Source organism: Channa argus, chromosome 7 (genome assembly GCF_033026475.1).
Source record: "Channa argus isolate prfri chromosome 7, Channa argus male v1.0, whole genome shotgun sequence".
Classification (NCBI taxonomy): Eukaryota; Metazoa; Chordata; class Actinopteri; order Anabantiformes; family Channidae; genus Channa; species Channa argus.
In genome coordinates this window covers 24,769,764-24,795,974 of record NC_090203.1, presented here as the reverse complement: position 1 = coordinate 24,795,974, position 26,211 = coordinate 24,769,764, and the positions used below count along the sequence as shown (strand labels likewise).

The 26,211-nt window shown below is 40.0% G+C and overlaps 1 protein-coding gene across 4 annotated transcripts in view; it reads right to left on the bottom strand.

Moving 5' to 3' along the window:
- The window catches only part of grik2 (glutamate receptor, ionotropic, kainate 2), a 257,673-nt gene that overhangs the window by 157,310 nt on the left and 74,152 nt on the right, over nt 1-26,211 (bottom strand). For all 4 annotated transcript variants that reach the window (XM_067510929.1, XM_067510928.1, XM_067510932.1 and 1 more), the window contains exons 3-4: nt 16,992-17,159; nt 15,295-15,552 (exon numbers count right to left, since the gene is read on the bottom strand). In XM_067510929.1, coding sequence (XP_067367030.1) covers nt 15,295-15,552; nt 16,992-17,159 — 426 coding nt within the window. The remainder of the gene's footprint in view (nt 1-15,294; nt 15,553-16,991; nt 17,160-26,211) is intronic.

Here is a 26,211-nt window from a genome sequence, read left to right as displayed (position 1 = left end):
GCTTCTTGGCTTCTAATTCCCATTAACTTCCCACCAGGGTTCAACAAAGATCAGGCATGCCCACCCTTTAAATACCAACTCAGCTTGTTAGACATGGCTCTTAATCATTTTCGTGCCTCTCTCAAATGACCACTTTGGAATTACACCATGCAGCCATCCATATTACTTGCAGTGAACATGCTGTCAAGCTGACCTTTCATCAAGTACCACAGTCCCCACCATACTCAGAAAGAAGCAGGACATGAATTATGGACTTTGAAATTATCATTTAAAGAAAGCATAAGGAAGAAGCAGTAGTTGCTGTACATTGAAATTATTGTATCTGTAAGTTCCCAGGGCTTAACAACAGATGGATGTAAGTCTGGGCAGAAAAATTAGGAGTGTGAGCTGAGTCACAGTTAATGAGATGTGATTTGCCAGGGGAAATACAGCATTTTTTCTTTCTTCACCACCTCAGTGACAGCTTCTGGATGGTGCTGCCATAGTAACCAGTCTATAAACAGAAAGAGGTTGACTTGGATGATATTGAGCCTGATGTACTGCTAGCAAGCGCGACCAAGAAGTTTTGCCTACCAAACACTTCGATCGACAGTAAAATATGGCAACAGCGAGTATTATGCTGTGTACTTTGGATGTCATGGTCCCCAGCACATGATTTCTGAAGATTCCATAAATATAAGACAACATTTCTGCCTGTAGAGTAAATTTACTTAACACATTCATTCTCCTCAGAACATAACTAATTTCCATTTTGCAACTTTCATATTTTCTGGCAACTTGATTGCAGAATACATTAATATTTCTTTTTTCAGTATCAATGTATTCATACTTGACATTAACATAAATTATCAAGATAAGACCATCATGTTAGTAGAAAACACAATTATATATACAGAAGCAAGGAAAAGTAATCACCCTGTTTGCAATTTTTGCATAAATTTGTCATGAAATATTTCTAAGGTGATAAAAAAAAACAGTCATGAGTTTTCATGCCTTTATTGAACACATCCATTAAAAAAAACACATCCATTAAACTGTAAACTGTAGCTGCGGATTAGACCTTCACAATGTTCAGGAGCAATTTTGGACCATTCTGCCTTATAGAACTGCTTCAAATCAGCCATATTCTTTGGACTTTTTTTATTAATGCCTCTCATGAAAACAACCACTCTAAAAGGATCGTTTTGTGTATCTGAAGCAATTCTGGAGTGGATTTAATTCAGTGTTCAGCGTTTTTGTCTTGCTGCATCGCCCCAGCTTTTTCTGAGCTTCAGCTTGCAGACAGCCACCCCAGCCACCCAGCTCATTTCCACTCTGTACAGTCCTTTTGGGTTAGGTGCTTATTTGCGTCAGTGATCCGTTCAATGAAGTACAATGAAAACCTCTACACTTCAAGCATTGGTGGTGTGGTGGACGGCACAATAACACACAGGTCTTTCCTACAGTCGATTGGAGTTCAACTCACGGGTTCAACACGGGTTACTATAGTAGGAAATACGTGTCTGATGTTGTCAATGCAGTTTGTCTTCTGACCTTACCCTGGAGTTTTTGTGCCCAACCCTAATAGATGTTTTCTCATAATTTAACGTGACCTTGAAATTGTGATCCTTATCCCCTTACCAGGTTTTGTGTGCACGTAAGTTGCTCCCATGGCGTCAATTGGTGGTGCTCCTGGAGCGTTGAATAGTGGCGCAAAGTAACTGTGGCGTCAACTATAAACAATTGGACACCTTGGGAAGCGTTATTATCTGATGCTGTGGGATGAGAGCATGCTGGTAGGATACCTTGAGAAACTTTGTGTGAGCAGACTTTCTCTGGCTGTAAAACACTTCACTGAAAGTTACTCCTGTTTCTGTCATATTTACTAGGGCTGCTAGCTGCCACCTCTTTATCAGAACTGAAAGGTAGTTGGCCACCTACTACACCATAATTCAGGCCCTGCAGGAGTTCCTTGAAATCCAGGAGGGATTTATAATTATAGGCTAAGAACAACTCATAACGTGTATTAAATGATGCAATAAGTGTTTGTTTTAGAATTCACCAAAATGACTGAACTACCAAAATGGAGGTGCATGCTAGAATAATGCATTTCCAACAATCCAGAAGCTTGCCCTAGGCATGTGCTGGGTCTTACCACCTTCTGCAGTATACAGCTTAAAAATAAACAAGTAAATGCAGTAAAAGCTTAATTTACTGTGGGTCTGCTAATGGATTCATCAAAGCGTCCATGTGATTTACTCTCAAATAATGTTATGCATCACTGTTAATGACGCTGACTGTCTTTATACCAATTTCAGCTTCTTTCTGTACCCAGTTGGAGCATCATCAAATTTGAAGCCCAGCACGGCTGCCATGATGGCTGTGTAGTTTGGTTAGAGATGAATGTACATTTGTCTGGACTCCATATTGGAAGCAACAGAAAGAAGTCATTCTTTCCAAGCTGCTGTTTTATTAACTTATTTCTGAAGTAGCCCGTCCTCCCTTATGGCCTAATCAAACCGCAGCAGCAATGGTAGCAGGAGCAGTGTTCCAGGTCATCGTATGGATGTTATGGCTGGCAGGGAGAGCTATAACACATGCTGCTACCATCTCAGTTCTGCCATTATAAAGTTGAGCCATTAGAGGAGTCCCATTATGGTTATTGATTTGCTTATTTGCTCCCCGCTTGGTGGAGAAATAGGACAAAGAAAGAGGTTGTTTCCTGCTCCCCGTCTTTCCTGAAAAACCCACTCTGTTTAGAACACCAGGAGAGGGTCAAGATGAGAACCCATGAGAATTATATGGTAATATACATTGTCCGGTTCACTGACTTTGCCAAGTACTTCTTGTACTGAAACAAAAGAAGAAAAGATTCAAATGAACCTCTTCAAAGAATTCCAATCAGATTTGAGTTCTGTTTGCCCTCAGCACCTGCCCTCAGTGTCTGCCATCAACCCTAGCTATCTTCGCCATCAGGTCACCTGTGTTGAAGCTGTTTGCAGGTCAAGCCAGACTCATTTCCTTTCACCAAGACAGAAAATCAAGGCACTATTAACCCCATAGTGAACCAGCTATGTCCACTTCACAGCTTAATTAATGGAGGTGGTGGGATCAGTGACAATCAATTCCTCTCTAAAGCTGCCTATACGACCTGCAGGGCAAACACCTACACACGAACACACGTGCACACTTTCCTCAGATATTGATTCGCAGACTCAAGACTGTCATGTAATTCATCTGAAATTAAAATTTGTAAAAGTATGTTATGTTGTTTGTTATAGTGTGAATGAATAAATACAGCATCTGAGTGTCGGGGAGCGCTACTGCGAGTAGAAAAAAAAGTGGTATACATTGCATGTATGGTGGAGCTATGTAAAGTGTTATGATCTCAGGTCCTACCTCTTGTGTTAAACATTTATCATTTCATTCTGTTTACTGTGTAAGTATTAAAATCAAAAGTAGTATTATGCAACCTGGGCAGTTTCTTATTTAAGAAGATCAGCAGTTTTCAGCGCTGATTTGGAAACTGGTGTTTTAAACCAACTTTGCCTGCTATTGATTACATTCACATGCCGCTAAACTGCAGTCGTGATTCTGTTTTTGTCTGGAACACAATAATGCCCCTCTATTTTTTTTTTTATGAATGAAGCCCTACATTTACAAATCGAAACGTCCAAAGTGATAATTTTTCACTTTTACTACTGTTCTTTTGTTTTGCACCAGAGTATGACATGTGTCACATTATACTGTCTGCAGCTGGTGATCAGATTTCACTTTTCATTGGAAGGTACTGTGTCTGTGATACGGCTTTTGGCTTGTCCCTTACGGATCCGCCACAGAGGACCGCGTTCCGCACATTGATTTGGCATACGTTTTATTCAAGACTAGCACCAGGGTGGCCCTTGGAGCCGATCTTGTTCTTTTGCTGTGCTTTGCTCTGCTTTATTCTTTCCATCACTTCAGGTTGTTATGAAATTTCAATAATTGAAAAACACTTCAAGCAGAAATAATAGATATTCGCTGATTGGTCAGACGGATGAGCCTCATTCATAAGCCTTTAAAAGTGAATATCTCTGCATTGCTGCCAGTGATGCTCAGTGATTCAGGTCTTTATCAGAGATAAAAACATATAAGAAAAGGATTATAGGCCTATGCTGTAGCTTTACTGAGTGCTGTTAGTGTCTTAACATAACTATACATAAACATTTTAGATAGTTTCTGCATTTTACTGATGGCCATTTAAATAAATTGACAACATATCCTCATTATGCATGTTCTACAACAGCGCTATGGTGAGCAGCAAGACGTTTCAGGACCCTAAAAAGTGAAGCACCTAAATAAAATGTGATTATTTTTGTCATATTTATTGTGATATCCCATGAAGTTTAGGACCATTCCAAATGGACTTTTAAATCAATTAATCAATTAGTTACATTTCTTAGTTTCAGCATTTGTGATATGTTGCCCTTTAATAAAATAAATAAATAAATAAAAATATAGCATTCTTAATTTACATCTCACACAGCATCCCAACTTTTATGCAAATGGTGTTTGAATTTCGTTACTTTAACCACTGTTGATATGCTTATAGAGTATGTGTTGGCCCCCTCTCTCTGACTCACACTGTAACCTCTAGTCAAAACGAAACCTCTAGTCAACCTCTAGTCAACAAAGAAAACTGCATGAAGCACAAAAATGAATGTGAGACCTGCAACATTTTAAATTGTTGTGTGCAGGTGATTTTCTATAAATAATGCGGTCGACTATTTGACTAATATAGCATATGCAGAAAAAGCTTTGTTTATCTGGGCTGAATACTAAATACACTGAACTCCTACTCCAGTACTATGATCCAGGCCAAACACTCGCTCTCTGGTCCCAGTGTGTCTGTTGGATAGAGGTCTGGGAGGCCTGGCAGCCGTCTTGAGGCTGGCACGCACCCTGACCCCTGGCATATGGTACACGTACCCAGCCCACTGGCTTATTTGTCGCTCAGTGACCTGGACAGCTATAATAGAAAGGTCTGAACAAGCTCTGCTTCCCTGAGTAACCAAAAAGACATGTCATCCTCACGAACTCTTGACTTCCATGAAGTTTGGAGCATCCACAGACGTTGAACCTCAGCTGTACTTGTGCCCTGTTTGTTGGCATTGCTGCTTGTTGACTGTGTAGTTTCTGTTTTCATGCCTAGTTTTTTGGTCAAGAAAAATAGACAATAAAAATATAGAAGGTCTAATTAAGATGTAAGACAATTAGCCATTATCTTAAATGTAACTGTATGTGTACAGCTGGCTGTGGTCAGCGCACTGACTGATGTGACTTTTAATAGGCTTTTTTAATACTTTTAGTTCTAACTTTGAGCAATGTCTGCAACTTAGCAGATTACAGTTCATAGCCTGCCTTTGTGCACTTGTGGCTTATTATATTTCTCAACAATCGGGTGCAGTTTTGACAGCTGCTACACATCCAGGTATGCCGTGTCTCATCAGCATAGCAATATTTTTGATGACAAATTATAAAAATATGTTTTATAGGTCAGTCCCTATATGTCAGTCAATGATTCCTAATAAAGGAATTTTTTATTTTTCCTTGAAGCCATTAAATGATGCTGCACTCATAAAACTCTCCCTCTCGTTTTTCCTCAAACAGACCAGCAATTCTGGTTGTGACAAATGAAAGATATATCCATATACATGGAATAAGCTGCAATGCAATACTGCTATTGGCCCTAGTACCCCAACCCCGGATCTCCCTGTCAATTCTGTCTGTGCGCTGATTATTGTTTTACTTTTAATAAATATGATTATAGGTTACCTACTAATCCAACTTATCCTTTGTTTAGTTGCTGCATAAGTTGGTACAGAAATATGGTGACCACAATAGTCACCACAAATCCTTTTTTAACTAAAAAAAAAACATTTACCAAAAGAAAATAAACTGTAAATTCTTTAGTACTGACAGGACTTTCCAAGCAAAGGTGAAAAAAAAAAAAACTGTTTTTGCTGAAAGAGCTGAAATGTTTGCTAAAAGCTGAATTGAGGGTGAACTATTTAAAAATGGCTGAAAGTTTTGCTAAAATAAATTAAGTGTTTATTATAAAAATGTAAAAAAAACAATTTAAAGTAGAAAATAAGAAGAATTGAAGGCTAACTGTTTTGTCACATGCAATAGTAGCACAAAAATCTTGGAAACTGTAGAAATGTAATGGCTGAGTGCAAAGTTTAAGTCAAACACCTGAAGAAAAATTGAATTTATAAACTACTATGACCATTTCAAAGCCTCATGTTAAAGTATGTCAGTCATATGTAGGTCAAAGTATGCAGAACCATTTACATTCTGGCCATTTTGTATCTAGTTGGCTGTCGGGTTACTTCTGCTGCATGCATGAGTTTTTATTCACATATTCGCTCTGATATTCAGAATTTGTGTCTATATTATCCTCATTTTCTTAGACATCCTCTTCTTCCCATCCACTACCTGTGTCCCTGTCCACAAAATTTTGCTCCAGGGCCCTCTGAGCAGTGTACCTAAGGCTCATGCAGGTGGTGGAGGATTGTAGATGACTTCACTTTTACACTACAATCAAGAGAATCAAATTGACCCAAACATCATATGAGGGACATAAATGTGTGGGGGTGTTTTAGGATGTGTAATCTGTGATTTTTTTTCTGGTTCAAATTCATCACTGAAAGGCCATAGACTTTCAGGTCAATAGCTTTTTTCCTTGTATCAGTTTTCTTTTAGTAAAACTATAAAATGGGTCAATTTGACCCGAACACCACACAAGGGTTAATGGACAAAGTGCTTTACAGCTGTCACTGTGCCAACTGGAGTTCAGGATCCTCATCAAGGACCCTTCAACATTTGGGGAGATGAAGAGCTGCGAATCAAACTACTGACCCTGTCTTTAGCAGGCAACCTGCTCGATCATCTGAGCCACAGTTTGGAATAATACAGAGTTGAAAAAGAAAGCAAATCTACTGCATATAGAGCCATTTGAATGGTAAAATAGGATTTTCCCATATGCTGACAAGGTATGTCTGTCTGAACTTTGATGTGAGTAAATTATTATTTAATGCGTAATTGCATAATTCTGTATTTGTTCTCTTCACAGACAGGTCCTCGGATGGGAAAATCAGCCAGTGCTAACCAGCTCTTCTCTGATTGGTCCAGTCTTAGAGTAGACTGACACCAATCAAACAGATCACAACCACCTGAGTGATGAGTGTGTTTGTGTCTTTGGATTGTTGCCTGTTCTGCTTTGTGCTGCTCAGTTCAATGTTCTGCTCTATTACATGTTCTGCTGTCGGTGCAGTGAGAGAAGCTACAGTTAGTGTTTAAACATCTTAATTTCTGATAAAAACGTTTAGTCACTTTACAAATAATCAGCCACACTGCAGAATGCTCCCTTTTTAATACGCACATGTCATTAGTCAAGATCTCTCTCCCCAGGGAGGCCCTGCCTCCAAATACAGATTCTCCCCATCTTGTTTTTGCCACTTTATTCAAATGTGTTTGGTTTTTATTGTTAACCCCCCCCCCACCCCCAGCAGCTGTGAGCTTGTTTGCACTAACCTTTAGTTGCATTAAAAATGGTACAGAGATGATGAGAATTTCTCTCTTCCCTGAGGGCTCCTGTGTCTGTCTTTAACTTGGCACCATCAATAATCTTTTTTCGCTGTGCTTTCTGAATCCTATTACCTCTTGGGAAAATAACCACAAAATAGAATTAATGCCTTGCGGTTTAATTCCTCCACCAACCAGTCAAGTTGTAGTTTACATGCATGTTTGTCTCGACTCCTATTCTAATTATTTCATTGATAAATCCAAGTGGGTGTTTATGCCAGAACTGAACTGAGTATTGAACTTACTTTTATGGCACAGTCTAAATTACTTTAATTCTACTAAATTACCAAACGTCAAACAAATAATTTGATTCCAAAGTGAGCGTGTTTCACCTGTGCAACTAAAAAATATGGTATGGAAAAAAGAAAAAAAATGTTTGGCCATCCAGGTACTCCTCCAGTAAGAATGCCAATCGATCCTTAGCATTTAATTAGCATTTGCAGAAATGTAATGAGTGAGATTAGGAGATGTGTCACTAAACCTACACAAGTGATGGGCTGCAGGAGAACAGGTGGAAACTAGCTAAGGTGCAAAACTCTGCAAGCAGAGCAAAATGTTAGCACAGCTTTGCAAGTAGCAAGGCAGAAAAAGTAATTTATTAAAACACCTGTTACGTGAGCAGAAAATGTAGCAAAGCACTGATTTCAGCTTCCCTCACCAGCACAATATGTTAACATTGAAAGCTTGTCCGCTAATCACTATGAACATGCTAACCAGTTTTCAGTTTATCAGGTACACCACCTGCAACTAAGTCAGTCTAATCCAGCATTCATACAGTAAATTGTAATGTAATATGATGTAACCTTTTTTTATAAAGCGCTTGATAACAATCAAGGTTTGACCTTTACAAGGACTTTATAAAAACATAAAATGTTAAGATATAAAAAATAGAATATTCTCTTCTCTGAACATGTCCAAACCTCCTCAATGTGGCCTCTCTGACTTTATCTCCGAAACATCTAACATGAGCTGTCCCTCTGATGTACTCATTCCTGATACTGTCCATCCTCGTCACTCCCAAAGAGAACCTCAACATCTTAAGCTCTGCTACCTCCAGCTCTGCCTCCTGCATTTTCTTCAGTGCCACTGTCTCTAAGCCGAACAACATCTCTGGTCTCACCACCATCTTGAACACCTTTCCTTTCATTCTCGCTGATACTCTTTTATCACACAACACACCTGACACTTTTCTCCACCCGTTCCAACCTGCTTGCACTCGCCTCTTCACCTCTTTTCCACACTCTCCGTTGCTCTGAACCATTGACCCTAAGTACTTAAAGTCCTGCACCTTCTTCACCTCTGCTCCCTGTAACCTTACTTTTCCACCTGGATCCCTCTCATTCACACACATGTATTCTGTCTTACTGCGGCTAAGCTTCATTCCTCTGTTTTCCAGAGCAGACCTCCACCTCTCTAGATTTTCCTCCACCTGCTCCCTGCTCTCATTACAAATCACAATGTCATCTGCAAACATCATAGTGCACGGAGATTCCTGTCTAACCTCATCTGTCAGCCTGTCCATCACCAGAGCAAACAAGAAGGCGCTCAAAGCTGATCCTTGATGCAGACCCACCTCCACCTTGAACTCCTCTGTCCCACCTACAGCACCTCACCATGGTCTTACAGCTCTCACCCTGTCATACGCTTTCTCTGAATCTACGAAGACACAATGCAACTCCCTCTGACCTTCTCTGTACTTCTCCATCAGCATCCTCAAAGCAAATAGTGCATCTGTTGGAATCTTTCTAGGCATGAAACCATATTGCTGCTCACAAATGTTCACCTCTGCCCTTAGCCGAGCTTCCACTACTCTTTCCCACAACTTCATTGTTTGGCTCATCAGTTTTATTCCTCTGTATTTGCCACAGCTCTGCACATCTCCCTTGTTCTTAAAAATGGGCACCAGTACACTTCTCCTCCAGTCCTCGGGCATCCTCTCACTCTCCAAGATCTTGTTAAACAAACTAGAAACTCTACTGCCACCTCCTACCTGTCTCCCTGATCATATTAGCTGTAGTTATCCAGTGATGTGGAAGTCCCTCCTGACCACCCAAAGCCTGTCTCAGCTCCTCCCTGAAAACAACAACATTCTTCCTTTATCAACTTCCACCACTTCGTCCTCTTTTCTGCCTTTGTCCTCTTCATGTTCCTCATCACCAGTCATTTTACACACTACCATCCTGTGTTGTCTGGCTACGCTCTCCCCTACCAATACTTTGCACTGATCTCTCTCTCTACAATGTCTACACAAGATGTAGTCCACCTGAGTGCTTCTACCTCCGCTTTTATATGTCACTCAATGTTCCTGCCTGAAAGTGTTCACTACAGCCATTTCCATCCTCTTTGCATAGTCTACCACCATCTGTCCTTCTGCGTTCCTGTCCTGAAGACCAAACATGCCCATCACATTCTCATCAACTCTGTTCCCTTCACCAACAAAATCTGCATAAATCACTCTGGGTATGCTCTGAATAGCTTCATCTAACTCACTCCAGAATTTCTCCTTCTCTTCTAACTTACATCCTACCTGTGGGACATAACCACTAACAACATTAAACATCACGCCTTCAATTTCTAGCCTCAGACTCCTCATCCTATCTGATACTCTTTTCACCTCTAGAACATTCCTCTCAAAGTCCTCTTTCAGGGTAACTCCTACTCCATTTCTCTTCCTATCCAACCCATTGTAAAACAACTTGAACCCTGTTCCTAAGCTTCTAGCCTTGCTACCTTTCCACCTGGTCTCTTGGACACACAGTATATCCACCTTCCTTCTCTGCATCATGTCAATTAATTCTCTAGCCTTCCCTGTCATAGTCCCAACATTCAAAGTCCCTAGTGTCCGCGCTATACTCTTGGCTTTGCTCTTCTCTCTCTGCCTATCAACACACCTTCCTCCTCTTCATCTACAACCACCAATAGCCCAATTTCCACCAGCGTAGTGTAGGTCAACAGCACCATTGGCGGTCCTTGTTAACCCTGGGCCGTGACCAATTTGGTAAGGAAGTCATGACTTGCATGCTTAATATGGCATGTTTACGACGGATGCCCTTCCTGACATAAGCCTCTGCTTTTATCCAGTCTTGGGACTGGTACAAGAATATTCTGGCTTGAGCCCCTTTGTGGTTGCATTAAAAGTATGAAGCTCAGATATAACACAAATATCAGGAGGCAAAGACGTCCATTGCTTAGGGGCAATAACGACAAAGGCCCTGTCACTCCAACACCAAGGTCCTAATAATGCACATGTTTGTAGAATAATAAAATTTTTCTTATGTCAAAATTAATTTTCTTAAAATTAGTATTGAGGGAGAAATATTGGTTCAAGAACTGGTTCCAAAGTCAAGGTATCGGTACTAGTATTTATCACTTTTTAACAATACCCAGTCGTAGTGCAAGATGTAATTCAACACCTCCAGGTATATCCTTGGTTACAGAGTTTAAAAGAATGGGACACACGTGAGTCTACAATGACCTTAGCCACCAAAATCTATCATTGTCCTATTATACGAATGTGACAGACCAACAAGTCCTCCATCATATGACTAACAGGGTTGTTTGTAAGCAGCATTTTGGTGACTATTGTCAAAAGAAATGGATGCCTACTCATGTGGCGGTATTATTTCAACGATCTCTGACAATGGTTCCAAATCGGCCCCTGGTCAAATGCTAGACTAAACATGTGCAAACATAACAGTTTGGGCCAGGGTTAGGCACAAATGCATCAGGGTCAGGTTAGTGTTAATTACCAAATAGACATGATTAGGTATTGTTAAAATGCCATGCTTTTGTGACTCCTCTTACATGACATCTTTATACAAAGCAAAAAGTGGATTCACACTTAACTCTGACTCCAGTCTCCTGTGTGAAAGCCCTCTGCTTTGTTGACCCATCCATGCACCACAATCTTTTCCTTTCTTAAATTCGAGGTAACTGTGTTTGCTATAGCTGCCACATATCGCCAAAAAGTAAGCAAGAAGTGTGAATCGTTTTTTCCTGCTTGTACAAAATGACCTAACTAGTTGTATTTTACAGTTGGATGATCTTGGAATGAAAAAAATGTGCTGCTGGTGCTACTGTTGCTGGACTTCTTAAGACATTTTATTATGACTTTTTCAGCCAACACAGATTAAAAAATATAAAAATTTCAAGTTGTTTTGGACTATGTAAAACCTCTCTATTGTTCACGCATATGCATTCAAAAAGCTGGACCAGGGACAGCTGCTTTTCAATATGAATAAGCTTTAAAGCTCTAAACCTCTCGCAGAGTTTGACAGATTCAAAATCCAAAAATACAGAAAGGCTCAGCTTTTTGCAAATAGCACCTGACACGGTGCAAGCAACAGCCACATTCCAGTCAATTATGACCATCCAGTGGAAACTGAACACAGAGGAAGTTTACTACTTGTCACAGTTTTGGCTTCCTAAATCTTTATGGCTTGTAGTTAGTGAATTAGTAGAAGTGAAAAAAACAAGAACAACTTGTTAAACAAATTACCATCATTAGTATGTCCGTTGGCAGCAGATACATCAGAAATGACAGATCAGATTGGAGCAGAAGATATAAATTACATGCTCAGCATAAAAAAACCCCCAGAACTACAGACCGTTGACACTAGGTACTGCTAACTACTTTGTATCTGAAAGAGCAAACACAATATCCCACTGAACTTAACAGGACACGTGACACTTGACCTATGGTGAGTGAGAAACAACCTCTGCCAGCTGCCCTATCTTCACATATCAACACTGTTGAGTGACGAAAAACATTTCAACTTCAGGACCTCAGTGCCACGGCAAAGTTAGTAATAAAAACTGTTGTTTAGAATCTTGGATAGAATTTTAAGCGTCTCACCTCAGGCTGATAATCCTTTGCCTGCTTACTCTCACACACATTCTCATTTTCTCCCACAGATGAACACTTGATGCTTTACCTCTCCTCCTTCTCTTTTACATAATTACAAGCACAACTAACATTTGAGACTTTTTTTTTAAGGCCTGATCTGAATTTCCTGCTTACCTCTGCTCATGTAACACACTAAACTTAGATGAGCAGCATGGTAAACATGACACCTGGTAATAGTCACAATTTACAACATATGACACAGTTTCAAAAAACACTGCTCAGATCATTCTTTTTTCATGGCTGTGTTGCTTATACATCAGTGAGAAGGGATTTTATAATGTGGCTCAAGCATTTTAATCACATGTTGAGATGCTGCATCCTCTATAACGGCATACAGCTGTATATATTTTACTTTAAACACCACTGTATTTGATTTTAAATGTTCTCTACTCTTTAAGCTGTCAGCAGACACAGTGGAGTGATGTCTTTTTAAATGTTTCATCATATTCAAAGTATTGTAACGGCCCAGCTAGTGGATTAGTGTAGGGGCTGGCACAGTGAGCCCCGTGGGAATTATGGGTAGTTCTGTGTGTTCCACAGTGCTCTGTTATACGTGGTGTATGTGTTGGCTGGCACCGTGAGGGAAACATAGGAGTCGCCATCACGGTGTCCGGCCACTATTGTTGAGGGCGTTCAAAAATAAAGTGCAGTTATATAGCTGTAAAAAGGCAAGAGCTGTTGTCTGTTGCTTCGTGTTTACCAGCTCGAGACACTTGGGGTTGTGTGGTGTTTGGGGCACAAGTGTTCTCACTTCCGTCTGCCATTTTGGACACTTGCTCCTGTGTTATCTCGCTAGAGCCCAAGCTTAGCTCAAGTTAGCTAAATCAGTTAGCATTAGTCCTAGCTTTAGCTTTGCTGGGGGTTGCCATAGTTTCAACATCTGACATGTTGTTTATGTTCTATTGTGAATAAAATCGGGGTTGATGAGATTTGCACATCACTGCATTCTGTTTTATTTATGTTTTACACATCTCCTCTCTCACTACATCCATAAATCTCCTCTTTGTTCTTCCTCTAGACCTCCTGCCTGGAAGCTCCAACCTCAGCATCCTTCTACCACATGCCTTCTTCACCTCTGCTACCTGTAACCTCACCATTCCACTTGGGTCCCTCTCTTTCACACAGTCTTGCTGCGGCTAACCCTCATTCCTCTGCTCTCAGGGGCAGACCACCACCATTTTAGATTTTCCTCCACCTGCTCTCTGCTCTCACTACAAATCACAATGTCATCTGCAAACATCATAGTCCATGGAGATTCCTGTCTGACCTCATCTGTCAACCTGTCCATCACCAGAGCAAACAAGAAGGGGCTCAGAGCTGAACCTTGATGCAGACTCACCTCCACCTTGAACTCCTCTGTCACACCTACAGCACCTCACCACGGCCTTACAGCTCTCATACATGTCCTACACCACAGAGACAATGCAACTCCCTATGACCCTCTCTGTACTTCTCCATCAGCATCCTCAAAGCAAATACTGCATCTGTTGGACTCTTGAGCTCTCCTGAGCTTCCTCATTCCACCACCAAATGTCCTTGTCCACCTTTCTCGATGACACATTGACTACCCTCCTACCTGTCTCCCTGACTACATTAGTTATAGTTATCTAGTCATCTGGAAACACCTACTGACCACCCAGAACCTGTGTCTTCTCCTCCCAAAAAACTGTACAGAGACTACAAAATTCTTTCTTTTTCAACTTCCAACACTTTGTCCTCTGCTCTGCCTTAGTCCTCTTTTACACACCACCATCCTGTGTTGTCTGGCTACACTCTCTCCTACCAATACTTTGCAGTCACTGATCTCTTTCATCTTACAACGTCTGCACAAGATGTCGTCCACCTGAGTGCTTCTACCTCCGTTCTTATATGTCACCCTATGTTCCTGCCTCTTCTGGAAGAAAGTGATCACTACAGCCATTTCCATCCTCTTTGCAAAGTCTACCACCATCTGTCCTTCTGTGTTCTTGTCCTGAAGACCAAACCTGCCCATCACATTATCATCAACTCTGTTCCTTTCACCTACATGTCCATTGAAATCTCCCCGCATCACTTCATCTAACTCAATCCAGAATTTCTCATTCTCTTCTAACTTACATCCTACCTGTGGAGTATAACCACTAACAATATTGAACACCACGCCTTGAATTTCCAGCTTCAAACTCATCATCCTGTCTGATACTCTTTTCACCTCTAGAACATTCCTCTCAAAGTCCTCTCTCAGGGTAACTCCTACTCAATTTCTCTTCCTATCTGACCCATGATAAAACAACTTGAATCCTGCTCCTAAGCTTCTAACCTTGCTACCTTTCCACCTGGTCTCCTGGACACACAGTATGTCCACCTTCCTTCTCTGCATACTGTCAACCAACTCTCTATCCTTCCTTAAGTCCCAACATTCAAATTCCCTTTTGTCAGTCCTACACACTGGCTTTTCTCCTTTCTCTGCCTAAGAAGACACCTTCCTCCTCTCCTTCTTTGATCAACAGTAGCCCAATTTCCACCGGTACCCTGTAAGTCAACAGTGCTGGTGGCGTGTTGTTGCTGAATTTTGCAGCTTATTTCTTTTGGCAAACCTATACTACTGTATACATGCATGTTGTGATGATCAGCATCAAGTCTTTGCATGATTGGTCAGGTTTTTAGCGTAGCATAGTATTTAGGTATAAGATCAAATTGCAAAATAAAAATGGCTCATAAAATGTAGACAGCCTCCTGGTAAGTGCTGGACACATGGAGAGGATGGTCAGAAAGAACCAAAGGAAACAGAACTGTTTTCTTACCTGTGCTGTCATCGTAAACCACAGTGACCGTCTTCCATTTGAAGAAGTGGACCAGGTCCAGGATGGCCCGGCTGAGGGAGGAGAAGTCTGGATAAAGGTTGACATAGAAGACGTCTCTGTTGTCTGACACCTGGTGCTTCCACTTGGTCTGGATATGTGGCACCCCCAAGGCGTTGCAAATAGACTGGACCGCATTGGCTGAAGAACTGTGTGAGGGACCGAAAATGGCTGCCACCCCCAGAGAAAGCTGGTCACAGGCTAGAGAGGGGAAACATCTGACTAATTATTCCCTCCTACTGAGCTGCAGCATATGGTCAAGTTGACCAGCAGTCCATTTTGGGTATTCTCCATTTTCCTTATTGTCAACAAATCCCAGTGTGAAGTGACCATTTGTGCATTCAACGCCTATCTTATTCCTCTGTTTTCACATTGTATTCTGGTTTGATTAGGTAGATAGGTGGTTGATCATACAATTAAGCGAATCAGTGTTGAGTGGGACGTGTTAGGCAACTGTGTAAAGGCAGTAGAGTTTACCCAGTGTTCAGACAAAGTATGCACCTGTTCTTTATGCAAGAAAGGGTGTCGATCAACACTTTGTTACTTATGTTCCACTGTGTGCAGCCCTGAGCAACTACTGAAACTTTAAAATTCTATTGGGGACTAACACATATTTAAATTTGTATTAGACTGTAACTATAGAGTAACTTTTATATTGTGTCAACAGCCTACTTAAAGTATTTCCATTATCCTCAAACTCTTCTACCACTGCTTTCCAGATTTAAAATCAATTTCGTTTGGTCTAGGAAAAATATTGATTTTTCACCTGCTTCTCAGGCATGACAATTTGTTTTTCCCTACAAAAATAAAAATGACAGGAAATTACTTCTCCCTGCTTGTTGTGATCAAAAGTCAAGCATAATGGTGCCAATCATCAGCTATGATTTACCCATTTATGAAGTCTGAAACATTCAGTAAAACTAATATAATTTGAGGTTGTTTTTTTTTCACTTTTTTAAGTTAAAAGGAACATGCTTTAGTTTTATCTGAAAGTGCACGAACAGAAAACAGACTAAAACATGTATATTACATTTTTGTCCTCTTTTAAAGTAGAAATATTAAAAAATTATTCAAATACAATCATGCAGCATACATTAACATTACACAGTTTCATGGAATGAACGCTGAGCATAGGCAGATTCATACACATTTGGAAATAAATTTCCACATTTGTTGATAAGTACATATATACATCTGCTACTCCTACTAACCAATTTTATAAAACCACAATTGGTAGACATGCAAACAACAAAATCTTTGTTTTGGTTTGGCTGTGCAGTCTAATCACCTTATTTGATATAAGGGAGTTGGCAAGATCACTGAGACAGGATATAATGGCCCGTAATTGATAAGAGACTTGAAATGTCAACCTGATGCATACTAAAAACTGATAGATTATAGCACTTTATTGGCTGTCTCTAGGGGCCAAACTGGTCTTTGAATTACTGCCGCTGAGTCATTACCTGGAACCAATCAATTCTCTCTGTTTACGTTTGAAGTGCTCAGCCATTTCTCCCTTGCCTGATTGTAATTGTCACAATCTAAGCCACTGCAGCTTGCAAGCCTCAAACAGGGAATACATTTACAATGCAAAACAGCTATGCTATACACACACACTCATATTATGAACTCATAAATACCTTTCCTGGAGGCTTCGAAGCTGTCGTAGATGTTTATCCTTTGGATGTCATAGGTGAGTGTGGTGTTTGGCAGTAAGGTTCTGTTCCTGTTGATTGTGTTTAAAGCAAATTTAAAGGCTAGTTCCTCAGCACCCGATGGGCCACTTTCAATGGACTCAAATATTCCCCCTGTCAAAGGAAAAAACTGTTTTAGTCACTGTCCATGGTTGCACAGTTACAAATGCAATGTTTTCACAATAGCCATGAGTCCTAATTACATGGGGACTTTTATTTCATTAATAATTAAAATCAAAAGATGCTTCTCAATCAAAATATATGAATTGATAAGAGAACTGGCTCACACTTTTATGCCTTTTGATAATCAGCTCACAAACCACCACACTCACAAACACACCTATTTCTACTCACTGAAGCAATAACTGCATTGATACTTTGCTAAACTCCCAGCCATTGCTCCCAGCCAGCTGGCAGCCAAATCCCAGCTAGTTCCAGCCAACTTCCAGCCACCACCATGCTGACATATAAGGTGTGTCTACATTCCGAAGTAAATGCGCCTAGTTTACTGCATGTGAGGTAGAATAGCATGTGCCATTTAACTAGTTCACCATTGTTCAGGAACCCACATTTACACACAGTAGACATACTGTCTCTTACATCACATCGCAGAAAACCATAAGTTACAATACCCTTTACATTACGTTTAAGTTATATCAACGGCTTTTTAAGACTTCTAAAGCAACCACACAAAGAATTTATCGTTATCTGTCATGTCTCTCACTTGCCATCCTGACATTCACATGATTCAAGCCTCCAAAGTTTTTGCACTAGTTGCAGTCACTGTCAAGTTCACTTCGTAGTTAGTTCAGCCCATAATTATGGTTCAGTACTTCACTAATTACCTCCTAGTAGGTGCAGTAGCTATATGTTGTGCCCGACAGTTGTCACTTTGATAAAACAGCGAGATAAAGACTGTCTCTCTGCTCCTGAAGTTGTCTACATTTTTGGTGTAGATGTGTTTAATCTTAAATGCGATTAAATGTGTTTTGATAAAGTGTAGTGTTGGTCACTTTTCCTCTGTCAGTAATTTTGAAAATATAATTTCAGTTATCGGCTGAATGAATTACAACAATGTGAAAAAAACAGTGTGATACAAATTCAAGCTTTTCAGTATGAACAGCTTTTTATATTTGACTTTTATCAGCAAACAGATTTTCTAAATTAATTGCTCACTTTTGTACTCATGATTCAACTTTTTATGTCCGTCCAAGCCTCAGACGTGCTCCAACTACCAACATTGTCTATGTGGAAAATTTAAAATGCAAAAAACCACATGTGCTCAAGATTGTAACTAAGCAAGCTTTCAATATCCCCAACACTATATATAAATGACCCATGAGCCTCATGATAGCAAAAGCAACTAGAACTGGAGGATGGAGGATTCAATTACAATAATGTTTTCAGCCTCTGAGTGTGTTTAAAAGTGTGGGCCTCCACAGCTACAGCCCTCTAGTGAATACTTCTGACAGCCAGCAGATGAATGGCCAGAGAGAGGAGGCCTGGAGAGCGGAGGGCGGGGGAGGAGGTGTAGTGGAGTTGGTGTCTGAGATCAATGTTCTCTGATTGGCCGGAGAATCAGTCAATCAAGCCCTTGGGGAGCAGTGGAGGGGAACAGTGAGAGATTGAAGTGTTTTGTTTAGGTTAGCCCTATGGCCTGGCCCTGCTGGCTCAGTGTCAGTCAGAGGGAGCCCAGACTCCATGTTTTATTTACTCCAACTACAAGCACTCGACTGTAGGACCCTCTTTAAGTCTAGACGTAATCCATATACTCCACTGCACAAGTACTGCAGGTCCTTCCTGTCACAAGTGATTACCACGAGATAGCCTGATTCTGATCAATGCTCCCTTGCAGCGATTTCACCAGTGGACTCTTTAAATATGCTCTTTTTCCAGGGGAATATATTTTGCCAGTGTGCTGGAGCTTAAAGCAAACATCAACAGAAAGACCTCTGACAGCAGCCGCACTGTTGAGAAGTTTCTTCTTTCATTAGTATTCATCTCATGGGAAAGGCCTATTTTGCATGCCATAATGAGTTTGAAGGAATTAATAAGCATCAGTTAAGCGGGATGTACTATAATTGGAAAGCTGAATGTTTGGAATGGGTCCGTTCACACACAAGAAGCACCGTTTTTTTCCCTGCTGAGAATCTTTAAGGTTCCACTGAAACAAATCTGGGCTTTAAATGTGGAAATGAATCATTACCAAAATTTGAATCAGCGTTGGAGAAGTGACTGTTAAGTTTGTTAACACAGAGTCAGTGAGAAAGTTGTTGCACAAACACTAAGATGTAGGAATGATAGAGAATAAGTGAGATAGGGACAGAAGAAAAGCTAAACGAAAAGTCCTCCTGCTGGGGACATTCGGCTTGTTCTCATCTTAGTGAATGGTTGTTGTCACAGTCTAAAGGCACCTTTCCCTCCCACTTTGCAGAATATGTCTAATAAGAAATGCTCGTTCACAAGTGCCATCAGAATTCACATTAATAATGTTAGTCTGACACATTGTGCAATGGGTGCCTGGTGAATTGAAGCACAACAGGGAGAGGAAAACTGTTGCTCATTACTGTCTTTCCTTTGCCTCTTGAGAAATATCTCATCCTTAACTTTACCAAAGTTTGAATAGTTCTCCACACTAACAAATATCATATCTATTTCAAAAACACATTCTGTTGCAGAGGTGCTAAGCATCAGCACAGAATTACTAATATTCTACAATGGGTGTATGCAATGGCTATAAAACCTTTTAACGAAATTGTTGAAAATTGATTATTTTCATTTCATTCAGTTTTAAGCAGATTAGAGCAAACAATAATGGTTAAAGCAAATTTGCAAGTAAAACTTTACTGTCATCACAAAAACCTTTCCTTTGCAGTACTAGCTGCCTGACGACAAATCCATGACATTCGACTGGTGTTATTTCCTCCCAAGCCTTCTGCAGAATTTCCCAAAGGTCTGCTGTACCGGTTGGGCAGTGTTCCCAAACTCTTCAGCCCTGATTCTTCCACAACAGCTCACTGGGTTTCAGATCTGGTGATTGAGCTGTAATTTTTACACAACCATGAAGTAATCTTGAGGTCAATGTCTTGCTGAAAAATGAAGATAGCCCTAATCAGTCACTGCCAATATGGAATAGCATGCCTCTTTAATATGGAGTGGTATCAAGCTGATTAAGGATGACTTGCACACCATGCAGAACACCCACTCTCTCATTGCCAAAGCCTCCCCAGATCATTACGTTTACACCTCTATGCTTCACTGAATATGTTAGGCAGGCATCTACCATGTTTTCATGAGGTATGCGTCTAGCATGTAGCATGTACTTCGCTTGCACATTAAAACACGTCAAACTTTGAAAAAAAACTCTTGTGTACTGATAAGTCAGTCACTGTTTGTTCATCTTCCAATTTCCCAACCTTAGTAGGGTATTTTCTTGGCACCTGTGAATTTTCTACTCACAGTGTCTGTGCACACTAGTTTCTCTCTTGTTAAGCCATTTCAGAAGCAGCAGCAGCACTTCGGTCTTTCACTGTGTGACTGGAGAAAGAGTGACCTGTCCAATAAACCCATAATATTGATATGTTTGACATCAACTTATTTAAAAAGATTTTTACACCTGAGGGTGTGCAAGGCCAATTTAAGGCTATCCAAAATTTAATTTCTGCATAAAAAAGGTATCTAGTAACCAGTAACAAATACTGGTTATTTTGTAAAAAGTAATCTTTGTTTTAGATGGTTTAGCTGGTCATTAAATAATTGCAAATGAATGTTTTAGTCACTGTGAAAGTCACTGAGTGTGTGTGTGTGTGTGTGTGCGTGTGTGTATAATTAAACCTAAACTAAGGTTACAGTCCGTTAAATGCAGGCTGCCCGATCCAGAGAACAGTGATCAGTCAAGACAGAAATCCATCAGCACTTCATCAGTCTGCTCAAATCACAGTGGACACAGCACTCTCAGCCATCACCAACAGGCAGAGTGCTCTCTGAAAATTAAACATATCTGATCAGAACATTGCCTCCATGATTTATCAGATGGAGTATTTCCGCAATAAAGCCACTCAGGGCCAAGCAACTTTAGTGGTTTTAAAGATGCTAAGAGGTGTTAGGCATGATGCCAAGTGGACGAAATCCTTCTTAGCTTCTCGAATATCACAATAAATAAATCCTTCGTAACTTAACAGCTGTAATAAAACAAATGAAGCACACTGTTATATAGTAATAAACACAGACATGAATGATTCAAAAGATCAGTGTGTAAGTCACAAGTTCATATCATTCACAGAGATTAAAGCCAGAGGTGAAAGTTAGAAATTATATTTTTTATATGAGTATTTATATTATTCCAATTCTTGTAAGTTTCCACTTTTACTTCATTGCACTATAGACTCATAATTATTTGTGTTTTTCTCGGGATACATTCACTTCCATAACACTCTTGTAATTAACTGTTTTATATAAATAAATGTTCATGTCTTACTAAAGACGAGAATTGCTAAGTGATGCCAATCACTGAAATAATTGTTTGTAAATGTAAGAACCTTACAAAAAATTTACCAGCTAACAAAGTGGGTTTTTATACTTTCATAATACTTTCATATATATTACCTATGTATTTAGCAGATATTTATTCCAACAGAAAGGCGGAAGGACCGTTTGTCAATGTTAGCATCCTAATACTAATACAGACTTGAAAGGGAATTTAAAGAACAAGTCAGTGTATCTTTAAAACGGTGACAACAGAAACTAGTGTATCTCAATTTCCATAAAAGAAATGCCTTCATGTTTGTTTTCATGTTTGATCATATTTTTATTTCACTGTATTTTAATCTCTGGCTTTTAGCTTTAAATTATTTTGGGGAAAGATCAAAAATCAACTTGTAATAATGTAACCGTTTATTTCTGTCTTTTACAATACGACAGACATTTCCAGGAAGGTCAAGTTGTTGTTATCTACTTCTGGAGTGTTGATACGATGATAAAATGATCAGTATTTACACAGCAGTGATGGTGCTGTGACACTACTGTGTGGTACACATAGAGGTCTACAGTATACAGTACTACCCTAGAATACTGGATCCATAATGGCTCAAACAGTGTTGGATCTAATCCATTAGGTCTCTGTCTGTCTCCTAGATGGACATATGTCCTGTAAGCACAGCATGTTTTAATCAGGCCATGCACCCCATACTCCCCAATCGATCAACCCCCTTCAGAAATTATAAATGATTTATTATGACACTGGTTGCAGCTTTAAAGTCTGTGTAATCATTACCACTTAAAGAAAAACACTCAGAGCTTGCCAGCTCGATAATGGCATTAGCAGAATACTATACTGCCTTTTCAGGTGCATTTTGTGTTACACACAAAACAATCTGTGATACAGTGGAATATGGATTCATCTGGGAAACACAAAACCAATTGTTGGTAACCTTATCCACAAAAAGAAGACACTCACAACTTAATCTGAAATATCTTTTGAAAAGTCTGTAGTAAAATTAAATAAAAAGACCTAAAAATCTCATTTAGATTTGTGATTTAGTAAAATACTCGTAATCATTGTGACAACGGTCTTGTACCATGTAGCCAAAATCTGTTTTAAACAAAATCTGTTTAACCATCTAGTCTGTGTTTCTAAACCTAACCAGTTTTAATTTGTGACTAAAACCAACCCTTTTGTAAAACTGAGAACCCTTGCTGATTGGTAAAAGTGTTGCCATTGGATTTGCAAAAAAAACCCAACTCAATTTGTCTGTTGCAGGCTGCTCCTCCCCTTTGAGTGGCTAAAGGCCATATTGAAGTGAGGAGACAGACATAGTGAAGTTCAGGAGGGTTCAAGACGGATATTTCTTTCTAAATCCTGTATGAATCTAAGTTCCTAATTCAAATTGATTTTTATCACACGAGCGATGATGGACTTCCACAGCTTAGAAAATCTGCCTATGAAAGATAAAAAATTTCTTCATGCATGAATGCTACAGTTCCCCAAACTGAATCACTGCTGGCACCTCGATCAATACTTGTGTCACAGTAAATTGCAAACAAATCTCCTGCTGAATTCAAAGAGACAGCCAAGCACAGATGAGCTACTTATGTTTACTGTGATGGTTTACTGCCTGGACACTGTTAAATGCAAATATGACTTCTGTACTCCTCTGAACCCTTCCAGTGAGTTCATGAGAAACATGTCAGTCTAATCCTGCTCCGTGAACTGAACAAAGGCCCTATCAAATCCCATTTCACTGGGCTATGACTGAGGCTGTAGGTTGGCCCAATCATCTCTCCGGCAGGCCATGCCATACACAAGGCATCATCCATCTCAATTTGTACTCTCAACAACCGACAGAAATTAATAGCAAATCCTGTTTCAGCTCATCATTTCTGTTGAGCTAAAACTATTTATGAGGGGAAAAAGAGTGAGCTTTCCCCATGCACCTCCATCTACCCTCAGCCCTCAGTCTGTTGTTGACAGTTTGATGGCGATCAGCATCAGAATATCAGTGCTGCAGAACGGGAAACGTAGCATGTCGAGCTCCAAGAGCATGTTCCATCTTTATCACAGCTGAGGCTCTGCTGGCGGGGGAGTGGAGGCCTGGGAGGTGGAGGTGGGGGGGCAGGAAGAGACCAGATGGAGGTGATAAAGAACGGGGGAAAAAAACATGTAAGGGAAATAGCACGGATGTATGAATGTGAACAGAATAATGTGGAGGGGAAAAGTAAAAAGGGGGCAGAGATAAATAAGGACTCATGCCTGGCAGCTCTGAATCTGTGGACAAAAATGGAAAATGTGGACAAAGACTGGATATAGTAAATATGCTGTGTCCTCCCTCAACTGTTGCACCTGGTGGGCCATTTAACACTTCAGTATGCTTCAAACAGAGTGCTTCATGGATCATCTAACAGCTTCTGTAAAGCCCTTTCTGATGATGGAATCGGGGGAGTGCTATATCAGACAGTTGGAAAGAGGCAATTTGACAATCAAACCCACTTTGTCACATTGGCACACCTGGTCAATTGCTGCACAAAGTAAGCAGGGTTTGAACTTCTCTCTGAAACACTCTTCTTCTGTTCTCCACATAACTGCTTCTTTCACCCTCCCTCTGAGTGGGGCAGATTCATAGAATATCCATTTAAAATCAGCTTAGAAATTGGTGAGGTTCTATGAAACTCGACTGCTTATATACTTAATAATAATTTTTAAGTGATAACTTGGTGATAACAGTCATAACCTTCAACAATGGCACTGATAATGTCACAAAATTCTAGACAGTAACACTTGTTCCTGTCAATAAATTGTGTCGAGATAAATATACAAAAACATCTAACATCTTTATCTAATTTTAGACCAGTTTCAAAATTACCTTTTTTATCCAAAGATTTAGAGGAAATAGGTTTTAATCAGTTAGAAAGCTTTTTAAATTTGAGTGTTATTTATGAGAAATTTCCGTCTGGTTTCAGATCTCGTCTGAGTACTGAAACTGTCTTGGTGAGGGTGCTCAGAGACATTTTGCTGGCATTGGATGCCACACATTCTGTTGTCCTCATTCTGCTTGATCTTACAGCTGCACATGACACTGTGGAACATGAGGGCCTTATTTCTCTCGTCTTGATAAGCTGGTGGGGATCTGTGCCACAACACTTAATTGGTTCAAATCTTACCTGTCAGGTCGGACCTATTCCATAAAATGGGGTGAGGCGTCATCTGCTACTGCTAGTTTGTCTTGTGGGGTCCCCCAGGGCTCCATTTTGGGTCTTATCTGTTTTCTCTGTACATGCTGCCATTTGGGTCAATTATTAGCAAACAAAAGCTCTCTTTTTATTGCTCATCACAAAATGCTGGCCAGGTAGTTCTTGGTTGTCTGGCAGACATTAAAAACTGGCAGGGCAACAATTTTTTGTATAGAATGAGGGCAAATTTGAATCCATTTGGTTTGGCTCTAGTGACAAATGGAAACCCTTTAATACTGATCTTGGAAAGCTATCTTCCAACACTGTGGTCAAAAACCCGGGTGTTTTTTTTTTTGAGAGTGAGCTGCAGTTTGATAAACATAATCAGCTCTCTGATAAAAAACAGTTTTTTTCCAACTGTTCTCTCTCGCCAAAGTGAGTGAAACAAGGACTTGGACATTGCTATTCATGCTTTTATTTCCTTGAGGTTTGACTACTGTAATGCGCTGTATTTTGGTGTTCAATTCTTCAATTCAATTCTTCAGAAGCTACATCTGCGGCACGCTTGCTTACTATTACATAATTATGCTTAACCACATAATCTCTGTGTTGTGTTCTCTTCATTGGCTTCACTTCAGTATCTAATTAATGATATTATTACTCACTTTTAAAGCCCTTAATGGTCTGCCATCTATTTATGTGGCAAATCGCAATCTCAGATCAAATCAGCAGTACTGTCTAGCTGCTAGCGAGATGTGGTTCAAAGCTTCGGGGTGAAGGGGCCTTTGCTGTTATTGCCCCTAAGCCTTGGAATTTCTTTGACTCCCGATATTCGTGTTATATCTGAGCTCCATACTTTTAAATCCAAAGGTAAGACTCACTTGTTCAAGCAGGCATCTGAGACTTAATAAATGATCACGGACTGTTGTTGGTTTTATTATTCTACTTAATTTGCAAACTCCACACAGAATGGCCGCACACAGCCGTGGATTCAAACCAGGCTGCTTCTGGCTGCAAGGCAGCAGTGCTAACCACTTCACCACTGTGCTGCCACTATTTAAAGAATGTATGGCTAATGGTGAAAGCATGCAAAATATATATTATATCCAAGAAAGATTTTTATGAAATTACATATCTTCAAGATTAAAACTGTCAGGGTTGTCTTGTAGTGTGTTTCCACTAAAGTGTTACTGGTATTTTTCCAGAAAACGTTCCAGGGTTAAAAGAGCCAAAACTGATAAATCTAGCATTTTAAAAATGGTGCATTATACATTATGGCCAATCACTGTTGGCCTTGCTTCCATAGTTCCTGGACCTCTTAGAAAGTACTACCTGCCTTACCAGTGACTTTTTTTTGGGGGGGGGCAAGAACTATGCAGTTACATTTCAGTATGGGGAAACATTTTGTATTGTTTATTTTTTAAACTGTATTTCTCCTCAAACACAGACACATTGAATAAGAGGTGGCTCCTGAAATAAAGCAGATAAAGCATGTTTTTCC